Source organism: Hippocampus bargibanti, linkage group LG06, assembly GCF_051943395.1.
Source record: "Hippocampus bargibanti isolate YZ-2025 linkage group LG06, ASM5194339v1, whole genome shotgun sequence".
NCBI classification, from domain to species: Eukaryota; Metazoa; Chordata; class Actinopteri; order Syngnathiformes; family Syngnathidae; genus Hippocampus; species Hippocampus bargibanti.
In genome coordinates, this window is record NC_142739.1 from 571,017 (window position 1) to 587,605 (window position 16,589).

Below are 16,589 nucleotides of genomic sequence, written 5' to 3' on the forward strand. Positions count from 1 at the left end.
ATCTTTGAAACAAATCCTGCAGTTCTGTCTTTTGTGTGACACCCATTTAAATATTACACATGAACAACGCACCTTCCACCTTAACATTATTGGATGACGGATGGCAATTGTGCAGACAAACGAACGCACAAAATGAATGATGAGAGTAATACTTAGTAGGGCAGCACAGTGGGTTCTGGTTTCAACTAACATAGAGGAGTTTCTTTCAAAAGATTTCTTTTCATCGAATCCAAGTTTAATGTATTTATGTGGTCTTGTTATTAAGGTCTTCCTTTGCGTTCCTAAAACAAGTATGTTTGTATACAGCAAACCAAAAAAAAACATGCAATTTGAATCACATCCAGGAAATACGATCCATAATAAACCGTTTGCAAAGAGGAACAGGTTCACAGCACTCCAATTGGCACAGCATGCTCCATAAAATGGCATTTGAACATCCCCAAATTTGAATGTGATATTCTAGAGATGAAACTTTGGGCATTTCATAAGAAGCGGACCGTTTGTGGGTATGGGCTATGGACGAGTATGTGGGAGAAAATGTCAAGGTCTATGAAAGCAAGGTTGCACGCTCAGGCCACAATTCTAAAAAGCACTTGCTTGCAAAAATAAACACTATTGCAAATTTCCCCACTAATAAAGGCTCATCCAATCCCGAGGAAGGTCCAACAAAGGATGTACTTCCTGAGGCCGCTCAAGAAGCACGGCCCGCCACAGGAGGCGCTATGACATTTTTACACGGCCGTCATCCAATCCATCATGTGCTCTTCCATCAGCGTTTGGTTCGGGGCCGCCACAAAAATGGACAAAATCCGACTTCAACGGACAGTCAGTTAGGACGGCGGAAACAAATAATTGGTAGCGCCTTACACACTCTTGAGGACACTGCAAGAATCCAAACAAGGGTGCGGAAAATCCTACTGGACCCTCCGCACCCTGCCCACCACCTTTTCCAGCTACTCCCCTCAGGCAGGCGCTACCGATCCATGCCTGTATAGTGCCTATTTGCAATTTTTTTTGCTGAAGATACTAGTGCAGCGTGTTCTACCGGAAACAAATTCCTTGTGTGTTCTCCATACTTGGCAATGAAGATGATTCTGATTGTTGGAAGGAATAGTGTGGCAATTTGAGACCTGCGTTGAACTTTATTCTCATGTGTCTATAAAAGAAAAAAGGTGTTGGACCGTAAACTACAAATGTCAATTTGAAGCATATGTTTCCGCCACGCTGTTCCTTACTTGTAGCCTCTATTTACAATCAATATCCGGCGTTACAGCCCGTCAGACTCGGCCGAGGACACCAATGATCTTGAGGAAAGTCTGCACGATAGGGACTGCTGCCGAGGCTGATTGTGCTCAACGTCACAGTGCTCTATGAGCGAGGGGGGAGGCAGCGGATGACCGTGCCCCGTTGCAGCTCTGGGGGGATCCGGAGAGGGAAAGAAATACCTGAAGTCACAACAAATGACAAGAGACAAAAACAAGAATGGGAAATGGACATGGCTTTAAAATCACATACGTACGTATTTTATAAAAATGACGACAGTTATGGTCTCCAGATATACGCCGCGGTATTTGTCGTGTCCTTTGAGACACAATAGGTACACAATTAGACACACGAAAAAAAACATTCGCGCAGGACATGTCATGTCACAACGAGTAACACGTAACAGAGGTTAGTCATTTGCAGGATGCTGATGGAAACGCCTCTTTGCCAGACTCCGCCACACTCTCATCTTTTGTCAGCACAAATGAGGGGAAGCCATGTTCATATTAAAACAAGGTTGCAAATGGAAGCACTTCTTGAATAGATTTCAAGAGCATTGAATGATGGTGACCAAGATCTGTAACACGCACACAACTCTCTCTCTCTCTCTTCAATCTCTCTCTCTCACTAAACTCTCTAATGATTTTACTGAACTCTCTCTCTCTCTCTCTCTCTCTCTCTCTCTCTCTCTCTCTCTCTCTCTCTCTCTCTCTCTCTCTCTCTCTCTCTCTCTCTCTCTCTCTCTCTCTCTCTCTCTCTCTCTCTCTCTCTCTCTCTCTCTCTCTCTCTCTCTCTCTCTCTCTCTCTCTCTATATATATATATATATATACAATAAAGTCTCGTTATATCGATATTCAAGGGAGTCCGAAAAAATATCGATATAACCGGGACTATCGATATATCCGACCCTGTTTGCATGTAATTTTCTCCGTGCGTGCATAGAAATAGTATCGATATAACCGGGACTATCGATATATCCGATATCGATATAACGAGACTTTACTGTATATATATATATATATATATATATATATATATATACGAAGCCTCTCGGAAGAGAAGCGAACCGTCCGACATCTTAAAAGTACAGATGACGGCTGACAAAACCTTTTCATCGACTCCTGTACGACTCAGAGCTTACACAGATGGGCTGCATTGAATGAATGAATGTTTATGTAGTCGTAAAACTCAATATTCTGTGTGTCCAGGAATTTGAGTGAAAATGACAAGTTAATCATCAAATGGCTGTTCCCCTTTGACACACTACTTCAAGCAGATCTTTCTGTATTTCAAATAAGAGGCACAACTGATATCTGAACGGGTTTATTCAGTTGACATTGCAATGCGGTTAGCCCTAGTACACAGCAAAATCAAAGCATGAGATTATTAACAAGCATCAGTACAAAACACAAAATGCAAACAAAAAGATGGAACACCTGTTTGCACAGATTGAAGGGCAACAACGTGTATGCTGGAAGCCACAACAGCCAAAGCTCTTTGCATGAGTGCAATTTGGCTCCAGGAGTTTGGTCAGTGAGAAGTCAGAGTCCCAGACAGTGTGAGGCATATCAAGTTGTCAGTTGGGACCGGCTCAGGTCAGGATGGGTGAGTGGTGTCAGCCAAGCCACACCACCTACCTTCCTGCGGAAAGTCCATTGAGTGCATTCTGCGAGGCCTGAGCAGAGGAGCCCACCACGGTTCTCATGACCGTGGGCTGACCAGATGAGCCAGTTAGCGGGCTGCCGTCTCCCTTCAGGATGCCCGTGCACTTCCAGTTGTCCATGTAGTTGGCTGTGGAACAATATGAACAGTGCTAAGGCAGTGTCCACTAATCACCTTTTTCCAAAGGTAAAGCAACTCTGTTGTCAACAACGGCTCACCTTTCCATAGACGCACACAGCCGTCATCCCCAGAAGACGCCAGCAATGTGCTGGTGATGTTCCAGCTCACACGCCACACTTGGGAGTTGTGGTTGTCAAACTGGGCGACAATCTGCACCTCAAACTTGGTGGGTCCTGTCGAGGTGCTCTCCTTCCTGGAAGAGCGCGCATAACAATGTTGCAATCTGTGATTCACACGTAACACGCCAACTGACTTTCAAAAGACAGACAAAAACACTGAATAGGTCACCTTAAAGGGACAAGTTTAAGGATTCGGACATCTTTTGTGGCAATGGCGAGGACATGGAAAGATCGGCCCAGGTTTGGAGCAAATGCAATGTCATGCACTGCATCTGTGATGGTCGCCAGAGTCTCTGCTTTGGCATATTTTCTTTTCCACATTAAAAAAAAAAAACATTTTACAGGTGTTAATAAGTGTTGATTATGCTGGAATGGGTGGGACAAATATCAGAGAATGAGAGAAACCTTACCTTGTGTTTTCATTGTACTCATAGATCTGGACTTTGCCACCAAACGTCACGTTGCCGTCGTCACTCCCCACTGCAAACATTGGTGGGTGGGCGCGGGAGCTGGTCGGGAGGAAAGATATATACCATTTGACATCATGTACAGGTCACATCCGAGTTACGACCGGGTTCCGTTCCCTCAAAACGGTCCGAAGTCAAACAGCCGTAAATCGAAATGCATTCAAAATGGCCGACGCGAGGTTTGTACGACACAATAGTATATGATGTCAATCTGTTGTATTTAAAGAACATTTTCTATTGAACACTATTAGCTACCAAACTGATTATAGCTCAATTATATATCTTATTTACTTTTTGTGCCATTTTATATTTCGGATTTTTATGACTGTGTCATTCTGCTGACCCAAATACGCACGGCTTCCCATTCATGTGCGCTGATGAAAAATCGCTCTCCCTGCTCACAGAGAAGCCAGAAGAGGTCGCCTAACACACACGCTCGGACTGAGGCGGACGCCGAACGAAAATAGTTTCAAAGAGGCGGAGGCGGCGTGGGCCTGACGCGGCGTTCTCGTCGCGCCGATTCCACGCCCCCGAGCACCGACGATCAGTCGCTTCGGCGTCGGTGGTGACGAGTCTGTACGTGACGTGACGTCACCGAAGGAACCCTGACCGAAAAAAGGACACTTTGTAGCAGTCCTTCCATCACGTCAATGCATTTTGCTGTACTTTGGTCTGAAAATGTCGTGTAGGACCAAAAAGAGGCAGAAGAGGGCGACAAAGCTCCATATAAGGAATTAATCAGCCTGTGGAAACGGGCTGATTAATTCCTTACACGGCTTTGTTGCCATCTTCTGCCTTTTTTGGGTGCGACATTTCCCACCCCTGATGCCTCAAAATGACACGGAATAAATTATTTAATCGATTGCAAACAGGTATGCTTTCTTCTTCAGAACTATTTGAATCATATTCATAACTGGATGAGTAACAACAAAGCATCTTCTCCGAATCTGAAGCCATTGTTTTGATTCTCAAGCAAGGCAAGACGTCTTGCCGTGACACCTCGAACATGGGGGCGGGACCTTCTGAAACTGGACACTTCCGGTTTCAAATTGAAGTACTTTTTAGACACTTTAAGTCATTTTTATTGGTGTTTTGCATTTGACTAAATATATCGTACTGCGTGTTTTGGGTATTTTAGATGCTATAAAATGTGTTTCTGATGTCAGTTAGGAAACAAAAAAAGTGACGTCGGTTGTCCTTTAAGATAAATGAGGCATGCTGAATACTGAGCGCATCTGACAACGCAGCCACAACGCTACATATGATCCTTTGACAGCGATAAAAAAATAGTTCTTATACAACGCTGAGAGAAGCGGTTGCTCTCTGTGCTCCGGCAATTAAACATCCTATTTGTTCAATCTAAACAAGGATCATCTCAAGTCAAATGCATTGCAAACACGCTACACATCTCAACAGCATTGCCGGGCTGCCACCGGAGCGGTGCCAGCCGTAGAATAAAACATTAAAAATAAAGGGGGTAAATAAATGGCGGTTGTGGTCGCAAGTGCGGGTGGTCGTAAATTGGATGTTACCTGTATTTCAATAGAGCCACAATGAAAAAGGTCCAAAGTGAAAAACATTTTGTCTTAATGTTTGATATTGCTTGACCGGTCTGACAAAAGTAGTATAACACTAAAGGACTTTTGTAAACAGACGCATCATGTTACGTATGAATAGCATCCATACTTGATAGAAGTTCAAGATGGAGCCTGAGCCACACAACACGGGCTATGACACTTCAGGCCAAACTCGCCTATCGGCTATGAGACTCTAGATTTGCCAGCAACACATCTGTGAGCTTCAAATGGGGCTACATTGGTGTAGTCCAGGGGTCGGAAACATATGGCTCTTTCGATAAAACTAAATACATAGTCTCCTTTTTTCGCCGTTCATTTCCTGTTGGGGCTGCAGTTGGCTGAAAGCGCAATTTTGATTGGATGATACTGGCCGTCCTGTTGAAACAGGTAAACGCCCCTTTAAAGGACAACCGACGCCTTCGGACAAGTTGTGTCCATAATTTGTAAAATGGCTTCAAATGACTTCTACTGAGTGTATTTGACAAAGATTCCACCGCATATAGCTCGATTTTACGTATTTAAGACTCGCGCTAAATATTCCGGAAGTCTTGTTTGTTGTCGAGTTGGTGACGAGTCCTCACTTGATGTCACTGAGGGAACGCCCCTGACCGAGAAAGGACACACTGTAGCAGTCCTTTCATCACGTCAATGCATTTTGCGCTACTTGGTTTGGTCTGAAAACTTCGTGTTGATCCGTGTTAATGGCGAAATTAGAAGGAAAACACATACATAACGCGATGGTGAATCCTTGTGTGTTGTGACAAAAATTTTGAGCCAATTTCTACACGGAGCTTTGTCGCCATCTTCTGACTTTTTTGGGTGCGACACCCCCCCCCCCCCCCGCTGCCTCAAAATGACACGGAATAAATTCTTTAATCGATTGCAAACGTGGATGCTTTCCTCTTCAGAACTATTTGAATCATATTCATAACTGAATGAGTAACAAGAAAGCATGTTCTCCGAATCTGAAGCCATTGTTTTGATTCTCGAGCAAGGCGACCTCTTGGCGTGACACCACGAACAAGGGGGCGTGACCTTCTGAAACTGGCCACTTCCAGTTTCAATTTTTTGCAGTTTCAGCCCACTTTAAGTCATTTTTATTGGTGTTTTGCATTTGACTAAAAATATCAGACTGGGTATTTTAGATACTATAAAACGTTTTTCTGATGTCAGTTAGGAAACTAAAAAGTGATGTTGGTTGTCCTTTAAATGAGCCCAACGAGTACACTTCAGCTTGAATGCACCGGAGCATTTGCCTTTGAGGAGAGAAAATGTTGATTCTAATTTGCAATGAAACAATTCCATCGATGAAACAGTCGAATGTCAGTGACATTTTAACAAGCCCCATGTTAACGTTAGCATTAACATACTTCTGCGAGAAGTACATTGCAGAGAGCAAGTGTGGAAGCTTATGAGCCGTGTGCACAGGCTAGCTAGCAGTAACTTTGCCTACGGACCCGATCGTTTGGCTGGATATTTACCAATCACGAGGAATGGAATACCATTCATGTTAACGGTGACTACTATCACAAAGTTATTTTAAATAATACATTGACATTTTGTTGAAAAGTGGCCGCGCGTGTTTGCATGTGTGGCTCTCACTGAAAAACATGACAAAATATTTGACTTTTAAGGCTCTCTTAGTCAAAAAGGTTCCCGACCCCTGGTGTAGTCAGAGTTGCATTCCCAAATGATTTGACTCACACTCAGATTGGGATGAGTCCGCCAACCCTGAAAAGGCGTCAACAATAAAGATACAAAACTTTTCCAGCCAATGACTGCTACACATTAACTTTTGACAAGACATTGCTCTGACCTGGACGGGTTCCAAGAAATGCAGCTGCAGCTGAGCTTGCAAGAAATTTCATGCTGCAAGGACCATTGACTCAGGTTCATGACATCCGGTGCCTCGTAGATCCTCACAACTCCATCCGCTGAACACGTGGTCAGCATTAGGCCCATGTGTTTCGGGGCAAATTTCACATCAGTCACTGATGTTCGACTGTCCACAAGTGTGGTTCTTTTTATCTAAGAGAAATCAATGGAAGAAATCTGAGTGTTGCAACATGTAGATTACGTATATCAGAAAACTGTCACCCTAAAACAATTGTTAAAATGATGACTTGCATATTCATACATGCTGCCACTTTGCTTTGTATTTTGTTCAGTCATTCAAAAAGATAGTCAAGTAAATAGAGGCACAGGGATACGTATCATTTAATGCAAAGGACTATTTGTCGTGTTTGTTAAAGGGTGCAGGCATTTTACCCCAGGTACGTCTTGATGTATTTTGACAAAATGAATCATGTGTGTCGGGTCAAGCAGGTCTGAAAATAATGGCTGGAACTGGATTACTTCGTTAAAACAGTGATCCCAGCCAAGGGAAATGACAATAGAGGAAAATGAAACAGCTCAGCCGGGGGTCAAGGGGGCCCTAAATCATTCAACAAGAGCACATGGCTCTCCTGTCTACAAAATTAAAAGAATCTTTTGTTGACCACCTTGATTCCTGCTGATTTTACTATCGTCATTGAATATCGTGAAGAACCCGAACCAGAGAGGTCCATCATTTGATTCCATCAGTGAGTTTATCATAATTAAAATCATGGTATATTACAGGTCAACAGTAACAAATTCATTCATTCATTTGTCTTCCGAACCGCTTATTCTTCACTAGGGTAACAGGGGGTGCTGGAGCCTATCCTAATTTCGAGTTTGATCAGCCTGCCATTTATGTTTTTGAAAGATGGGAGGAAACCGGGGGTCCTGGAGAAATCCCACGCAGGCCCGCGGAGAACATTCAAACTCCACACAGCGAGGCCGCAGTGGGGATTGACTACCGAGCCAGTAGCCCAGTACTGATTCTTTCGACGTTTCCCTTCAGGGGTCACCACAGCGAATCAGTATCTTCCATTTTCAGAGGTTTGATTCGCAAATTAACAATTAACAATGATTATTACATTTAAATGGACGTTTCAGCACTTTTTCCCATACTTAAAGGACAACCGACGTCACTTTTTTGTTTCTTAACTGACATCAGAAAAACATTTTATAGCATCTAAAATACCCAAAACACGCAGTATGATATTTTTATTCAAAACACCAATAAAAATGACTTCAAGTGTCCAAAATCTGAAAAAAATTGAGCTGCGAATTGGGCATGTTACACATCCAGTTATGAATATGATTCAAATAGTTCTGAAGAGGAAAGCATACATGTTTGCAATTAATTAAAGAAGTCCTTCCGTGTCATTTTGAGGCATCTGGACTACAATGTAGCGTCCCAGAAAAGAGGCAGAAAATGGCGACCAAGCTTCCTGTGAGGAATTAATCAGCCCGTTTCCACAGGCTGATAAATTCCTTATATGGAGCTTGGTCGCCCTCTCCTGGCTCTTTTTTGGTGCAACATGACGTTTTCAGAACAAACAAGCACAGCAAAATAACTGCAAGACTTCCGGAATATTCAGCGCGAGTCTTAAAACGCGAGTCTTAAAACGTAAAATATAGCTACTATATGCGGTGGGATCTTTGTAAAATACACTCAGTAGAAGTCATTTGAAGCCATTTTACAAATTATGGACACAACTTGTCCGGAGACGTCGGTTGTCCTTTAAAGAAGAAGTAAATGTGTGTATGTTAACCCCCCCCCCCCCCCCCACCCCCTCACTGCTGAGTTCTTGACCAATCAATCACGTGCGGTTTTAACCAAAGACTGGGGGCGGGGAATAGAGGACAAAAAATAGTCGGCTGCCATTTCCTTGTTGGGAGAACGTTTGCGAATGACACATCACTGATTGTGGCGCTCCGCGTGTATCCTGAAAAGTAGTTTGTATGTCAAGATTAAATTCTCGCAAATTTAAGGTCCGTAAGCCGAAAAGTTCGTTAGCCAAGGCGTCCGTAAACCGACATATCAGTGTATATGCGATCCGAATGTCATCTTATTCAGTACATGAAAATTTTCTGGTAACGGGACGTGCATGTTTGACAAGAAAGTATGACAAATGTTAATCCAAGCCCATATGGAATGATTTCCAACTGTGAATTTTTCAAGTCAATGGGAGTTTTCCCGTCAATGTCATATGTAATCCATGCAAGAGTCAAACAATATTCAGGCGTAGCACTGACCCAATGGCTCTGTCCTCTCTGTTTGTCATTTGACTCTCCTACTATCTCCTCCCAGACAGCCGCCGTCCTGTCGAAGGAGCACGAAGCAAGAACTTGTCCAAATTCTGGATGAGCCCAGGTTACTCTCCACACAGATCCACTATGCGTCTGTGGGAAGGGAAATGCACAGCCATAAAAAAAAGAGGGCAGAAAATACTCAGTGGTTTGGTTTGCACATTTCATGTGACTTTGGTAGAAATGCAATTGTTTCTATTTTGGACTACACACAAACAACATACAGCTGGTTCATACCTTCCAACTGGCAGTACAGTGCCATTCTCCGGTCTCACTCTTGTCCCACACCTGTTTCAGAGTTAACACAATCAATACTTGTTTTCCTAGTAATATCGGAAACCTCTATATCAGAGGGGGTATATTTGAGTATGGACAATCGATCATAGAGCGGTATATCGCTCTAGTACTGTACGTAGGTACGCCACAGTGACCTATATTCCACCATGATTGTTTCTGTCCAGTGAACCGAGCGCACTCTTTACTCGCAGTGGTATCTCATTGCATTTTTGTGAAGTACGTAATCGTTTTTCATGGGATTTTCCAAGCTATGCAGCTTATGATGACATATTACACATGTTTCCCTCCATGCTGGTTCTTGAAATGTCTTCTTCAATTCAATTGAAGTTTAGGCTCTTTTTGCTTACACTACAGTTTATAAAGGTGAGTAAGTTGTATTTTTATAACTCATAGAAGTGGTAGAATATATATATTTTTCTCCATAGCTGCCAACTTTCAAGAGTTTCAAGCAAAAAGAAGCATGAGCATATCTAGTTCTAGAGCTCGCAATTTTCTTTCCTAGTATTCAGTGACAGACATTTTTGATTTCTGACAAAAATCTGCCTGCATATGATCGTTGATATTTGCTAATTTATATTTTGAATCTTTTCTTGTGTTTTCTGTCCCTGTTTAGCATTTCAAAAGCTTTCCAATGGAACCTTACTCGCTAAGATCTGACAAAAATTAAGAAAGTTATGATGCTTTAAACTGCAATAAAGAAGTGGGTCACAGATTTTCATTTTTAACTGTGTCATTACTGGCAGAAAATCCCCTAATATTTCTAAAATTAAAAATTCCATTATTTCCGTATTATTTGTCATAGAACAATAATCTATACATCATTTGAAAGCTATGTAAATGCACTTTAGTATGTTATCAGAAAATGTGTGAATTATTGAAAAAAATGGTCACATCCCTACTGTACAGTATATTTATTAATTATTTTAATGTTTTTTATTAAAAATGAATTATTCGACAACGTCACAACTCGCAGGACAATAATTACCTTAACTTGATGTGTCGACAAATTAGCACATGAAATAGTAGGCGCATGTTTCACATGTGAAAAAAAAAAAAAAAAAAAAAAAACTGGACACTTGTAAATATGGGTTGTTGCAATATATCTAAATGCATTTCTTGATTCTGCACTATGTACAGTCTTGTTTATAGAACGGTTTTTGCACATCTACATTTGCACAGTATACAGTTGACATTTTTATTTTGTTATGCTTAGAATATCTTGTTTTCTATCCTTTCACTCCCACCCCAACCCCATCCCTCTTCAATTGCTGCTGTGGACTGCAAATTTCCCCATTGCGGGACGAATAAAGGTATTCTGATTCTGATTCTGATTCTGAACGCGTTGGACAATGTGGCTCCAATCAAGTGAGGCTACCGAGGCTAACTGGAATGTGACTTACTTTGACACTTTGGTCACTGGAACAAGTCGCCATTCTCCGGCCATGAAAATCATACGACACGTCATGAATGAGATCTTTGTGATCCGCTGCGATGCCGCGTGCGACAAACATGTCTGCAAATGAAGTCACAACGCACGACTCGAGCCGCGAACGAGAGCGCCAGGACGTGGTGCATTTGTTGGCGGGCAGTCGCCGCCAATGACTTCGCTACGTAATCACTACTCATGACCACAGTGGGGCGCCTGAAGAAAATTGGAAAAGGCGAGCCCTGCGCTACCGTGCTCGGGGAACGCTCCTTTCATGTCGCTTTGTAATGTTTGACTTGGCCATAAAGTCAAGGTAGGTAAATAGTAAAAGTAACGTTAATATGCCGACTCTACTGTACACTACGCTTTTAAATGAAATGTCTTATTATTATTATTATTGTCTCTCTTCTTCTTCTTCTTCTTCTTCTTCTTCTTCTTCTTCTTCTTCTTCTTCTTCTTCTTCTTCTTCTTCTTCTTCTTCTTCTTCTTCTTCTTCTTCTTCTTCTTCTTCTTCTTCTTCTTCTTCTTCTTCTTCTTCTTCTTCTTCTTCTTCTTCTTCTTCTTTCTTCTTCTTCTTCTTCTTCTTCTTCTTCTTCTTCTTCTTCTTCTTCTTCTTCTTCTTCTAGGGTGTTTGCAAACCGGAATAGTGCATGACCGCCCCCCAGCGATCAGCAGTGAATCCCGTATTAGCATTACTTTTGAAGCATTTTATCAATCATCTTGTCCGAAACAAATCTGAATGAAAACATTGCTAATGCTTTGTATGTTGTGCTGATATTAAAATTCCCTTTATAGCGTACCGATCTTTGAATTGCTCAATTTTACAAAACGCATTAAAATGATGTTGCGACATTGTTCATTAATTTTTCGGAAGCCCTTCGTTTTCACTGGATTCTAGTGGTTAGAACGTCGGCATCACAGTGCATAGGTCGTGGGTTCAATCACCACGCTGTCCTCCCTGTGTGGAGTTTGCATGTTCTCCCGTGCTTGTGAGGTTCTTCCCACATTCCAAACACATGCACGTCAAGGTGATTGAAAGCTCCAAATCGTCTCTTGTGTGAGTGTGACATCTGTACAGATGACGGCTGAAGAAACCTTTTCCTCGATGGACCACTCCTGTACGACTGAGAGCTTACGCAGACGCGTAGTTTAACATGTTACATTGTCCGTGTGTTTCGTTAATATCATTCTGTACATATTCTTAATAAATGATAACATTACATGAAAAAGTTCGTTAGCCAAGGCGTCCGTAAACCGACATATCAGTGTATATGCGATCCGAATGTCATCTTATTCAGTACATGAAAATTTTCTGGTAACGGGACGTGCATGTTTGACAAGAAAGTATGACAAATGTTAATCCAAGCCCATATGGAATGATTTCCAACTGTGAATTTTTCAAGTCAATGGGAGTTTTCCCCGTCAATGTCATATGTAATCCATGCAAGAGTCAAACAATATTCAGGCGTAGCACTGACCCAATGGCTCTGTCCTCTCTGTTTGTCATTTGACTCTCCTACTATCTCCTCCCAGACAGCCGCCGTCCTGTCGAAGGAGCACGAAGCAAGAACTTGTCCAAATTCTGGATGAGCCCAGGTTACTCTCCACACAGATCCACTATGCGTCTGTGGGAAGGGAAATGCACAGCCATAAAAAAAAGAGGGCAGAAAATACTCAGTGGTTTGGTTTGCACATTTCATGTGACTTTGGTAGAAATGCAATTGTTTCTATTTTGGACTACACACAAACAACATACAGCTGGTTCATACCTTCCAACTGGCAGTACAGTGCCATTCTCCGGTCTCACTCTTGTCCCACACCTGTTTCAGAGTTAACACAATCAATACTTGTTTTCCTAGTAATATCGGAAACCTCTATATCAGAGGGGGTATATTTGAGTATGGACAATCGATCATAGAGCGGTATATCGCTCTAGTACTGTACGTAGGTACGCCACAGTGACCTATATTCCACCATGATTGTTTCTGTCCAGTGAACCGAGCGCACTCTTTACTCGCAGTGGTATCTCATTGCATTTTTGTGAAGTACGTAATCGTTTTTCATGGGATTTTCCAAGCTATGCAGCTTATGATGACATATTACACATGTTTCCCTCCATGCTGGTTCTTGAAATGTCTTCTTCAATTCAATTGAAGTTTAGGCTCTTTTTGCTTACACTACAGTTTATAAAGGTGAGTAAGTTGTATTTTTATAACTCATAGAAGTGGTAGAATATATATATTTTTCTCCATAGCTGCCAACTTTCAAGAGTTTCAAGCAAAAAGAAGCATGAGCATATCTAGTTCTAGAGCTCGCAATTTTCTTTCCTAGTATTCAGTGACAGACATTTTTGATTTCTGACAAAAATCTGCCTGCATATGATCGTTGATATTTGCTAATTTATATTTTGAATCTTTTCTTGTGTTTTCTGTCCCTGTTTAGCATTTCAAACAGCTTTCCAATGGAACCTTACTCTTGCTAAGATCTGATTTCAAAAATTTCAAGAAAGTTATGATGCTTTAAACTGTTCAATAAAGAAGTGGGTCTACAGATTTTCATTTATTAACTGTGTCATTTTTACTGGCAGTTAAAAGTCCCCTAATATTTTACTAAAATGTAAAAATTCCATTATTTCCGTATTCATTTAGTTCATAGAACAATAATCTATACATCATTTGAAAGCTATGTAAATGCACTTTAGTATGTTATCAGAAAATGTGTGAATTATTGAAAAAAATGCGTCACATCCCTACTTGTACAGTATATTTATTAATTATTTTAATGTTTTTTACTTAAATTAATGAATTATTCGACAACGTCACATACTCGCAGGACAATAATTACCTTAACTTGATGTGTCGACAAATTAGCACATGAAATAGTAGGCGCATGTTTCACTTTATGTGAAAAAAGAAAAACCCAAATTAAAATAAAAACTGGACACTTCGTAAATATGGGTTGTTGACAATATATCTAAATGCATTTAACTTGATTCTGCACTATGTACAGTCTTGTTTATAGAACGGTATTTTGCACATCTACATCCTTGCACAGTATACTAGTTGACATTTTTATTTTGTTATGCTTAGAATATCTTGATTTTCTATCACTTTCACTCCCACCCCAACCCCATCCCTCTTCAATTGCTGCTGTGGACTGCAAATTTCCCCATTGCGGGACGAATAAAGGTATTCTGATTCTGATTCTGATTCTGAACGCGTTGGACAATGTGGCTCCAATCAAGTGAGGCTACCGAGGCTAACTGGAATGTGACTTACTTTGACACTTTGGTCACTGGAACAAGTCGCCATTCTCCGGCCATGAAAATCATACGACACGTCATGAATGAGATCTTTGTGATCCGCTGCGATGCCGCGTGCGACAAACATGTCTGCAAATGAAGTCACAACGCACGACTCGAGCCGCGAACGAGAGCGCCAGGACGTGGTGCATTTGTTGGCGGGCAGTCGCCGCCAATGACTTCGCTACGTAATCACTACTCATGACCACAGTGGGGCGCCTGAAGAAAATTGGAAAAGGCGAGCCCTGCGCTACCGTGCTCGGGGAACGCTCCTTTCATGTCGCTTTGTAATGTTTGACTTGGCCATAAAGTCAAGGTAGGTAAATAGTAAAAGTAACGTTAATATGCCGACTCTACTGTACACTACGCTTTTAAATGAAATGTCTTATTATTATTATTATTGTCTCTCTTCTTCTTCTTCTTCTTCTTCTTCTTCTTCTTCTTCTTCTTCTTCTTCTTCTTCTTCTTCTTCTTCTTCTTCTTCTTCTTCTTCTTCTTCTTCTTCTTCTTCTTCTTCTTCTTCTTCTTCTTCTTCTTCTTCTTCTTCTTCTTCTTCTTCTTCTTCTTCTTCTTCTTCTTCTTCTTCTTCTTCTTCTTCTTCTTCTTCTTTTTAGGGTGTTTGCAAACCGGAATAGTGCATGACCGCCCCCCAGCGATCAGCAGTGAATCCCGTATTAGCATTACTTTTGAAGCATTTTATCAATCATCTTGTCCGAAACAAATCTGAATGAAAACATTGCTAATGCTTTGTATGTTGTGCTGATATTAAAATTCCCTTTATAGCGTACCGATCTTTGAATTGCTCAATTTTACAAAACGCATTAAAATGATGTTGCGACATTGTTCATTAATTTTTCGGAAGCCCTTCGTTTTCACTGGATTCTAGTGGTTAGAACGTCGGCATCACAGTGCATAGGTCGTGGGTTCAATCACCACGCTGTCCTCCCTGTGTGGAGTTTGCATGTTCTCCCGTGCTTGTGAGGTTCTTCCCACATTCCAAACACATGCACGTCAAGGTGATTGAAAGCTCCAAATCGTCTCTTGTGTGAGTGTGACATCTGTACAGATGGGGGGGGGGGGGGGGGGGGGGGGGGGGGGGGGGGGGGGGGGTTTTTTTTTTTTTTTTTTTTTTTTTTTTTTTTTTTTTTTTTTTTTGATTTGCCGTTTCGCGATAGTCGGTGTATGCCGGATGGTACCCATAATGGACACATTTGCCTTTTTTCCGCACAGATTTTCTTGTACGTCGTGCACCTCTTAAAATGCATAATAAATGTACTTTTTATGGCAAAAACGTACAGGTTGACAGGTATGGTGGGAGATCAAAGTGTCTCTTCACCAGTGGATCAGGGACATCATAGTGGAATGCGCACGTCGACTACAAGCACGTCGACTACAAGCTAAATGTGAAATCAAACACGCAGCTGTAGCATCCATTGACGAAAAGAGATTGTCTCACATCTCCTGTCCCACATAAATCCGCTTCAATTCCAAGCCGCGACAGTTCCACATACGCATCTGTGCTCTGCGCTGACGCTCCTTGTTATCTTGGGCTCCTCTAGCCATGCATCCATCCAGCCGCAGACTGACCAACAGCGCCGACCTTTCCGCTGAACAAAGCGGGTCTGTGAAGATGCTGCGCAAAAAAAGCACAATGGCCCCTTCGGTGTCCAGCAATGACAGTCAATTGGCACAGACTTTCCTCACAGTCAAAAACAGTACTGGCATATCCATGCTGCCGAAAAGGCACAACCGCTCAGCACATTCTCCTCCAAGATGAATGTCGTGGTCAAAAATGCTGAAAAACAATCCGTATCCGTTCCACACGACGCACAACAACACATAGTGACAAAAGAAAACACCAATAACACAACAAAAAACGCAAGTCTCATGAGAGCACTTGCTGACGGTTGCCTACTCGGGCGCCGTTGACATTTTTATTTTGTTATGCTTAGAATATCTTGTTTTCTATCCTTTCACTCCCACCCCAACCCCATCCCTCTTCAATTGCTGCTGTGGACTGCAAATTTCCCCATTGCGGGACGAATAAAGGTATTCTGATTCTGATTCTGATTCTGAACGCGTTGGACAATGTGGCTCCAATCAAGTGAGGCTACCGA

General features: G+C 41.9%; 1 protein-coding gene and 1 long non-coding RNA gene across 4 annotated transcripts; both read right to left on the reverse strand.

Moving 5' to 3' along the window:
* Positions 1-215: 215 nt before the first annotated feature.
* Positions 216-11,561, reverse strand: seh1l (SEH1-like (S. cerevisiae)). Of its 3 annotated transcripts, XM_088999265.1 has the most exons (10): positions 11,146-11,561; positions 9,686-9,736; positions 9,395-9,541; positions 7,086-7,297; positions 3,636-3,734; positions 3,395-3,535; positions 3,145-3,299; positions 2,902-3,055; positions 1,236-1,445; positions 216-1,156 (listed from the first exon to the last, which is right to left on the reverse strand). In XM_088999265.1, exons 1-9 carry the CDS (start codon positions 11,254-11,256, stop codon positions 1,268-1,270), a joined length of 1,248 nt encoding a protein of 415 aa, XP_088855391.1. In that variant the 5' UTR covers positions 11,257-11,561; the 3' UTR covers positions 216-1,156; positions 1,236-1,267. The 3 variants fall into 3 exon arrangements, with proteins under 3 accessions (XP_088855391.1, XP_088855388.1, XP_088855392.1); XM_088999262.1 differs by having other exon boundaries at positions 216-1,445; XM_088999266.1 differs by lacking the exons at positions 216-1,156; positions 1,236-1,445 and having other exon boundaries at positions 2,572-3,055; positions 11,146-11,553.
* Positions 11,562-12,649: 1,088 nt separating this feature from the next.
* Positions 12,650-14,877, reverse strand: LOC148896132 (uncharacterized). The gene is made up of 3 exons (XR_016115333.1): positions 14,450-14,877; positions 12,941-12,991; positions 12,650-12,796 (listed from the first exon to the last, which is right to left on the reverse strand). It is a non-coding gene; the product is annotated as an uncharacterized LOC148896132 (long non-coding RNA).
* Between the last annotated feature and the right edge of the window lie 1,712 nt (positions 14,878-16,589).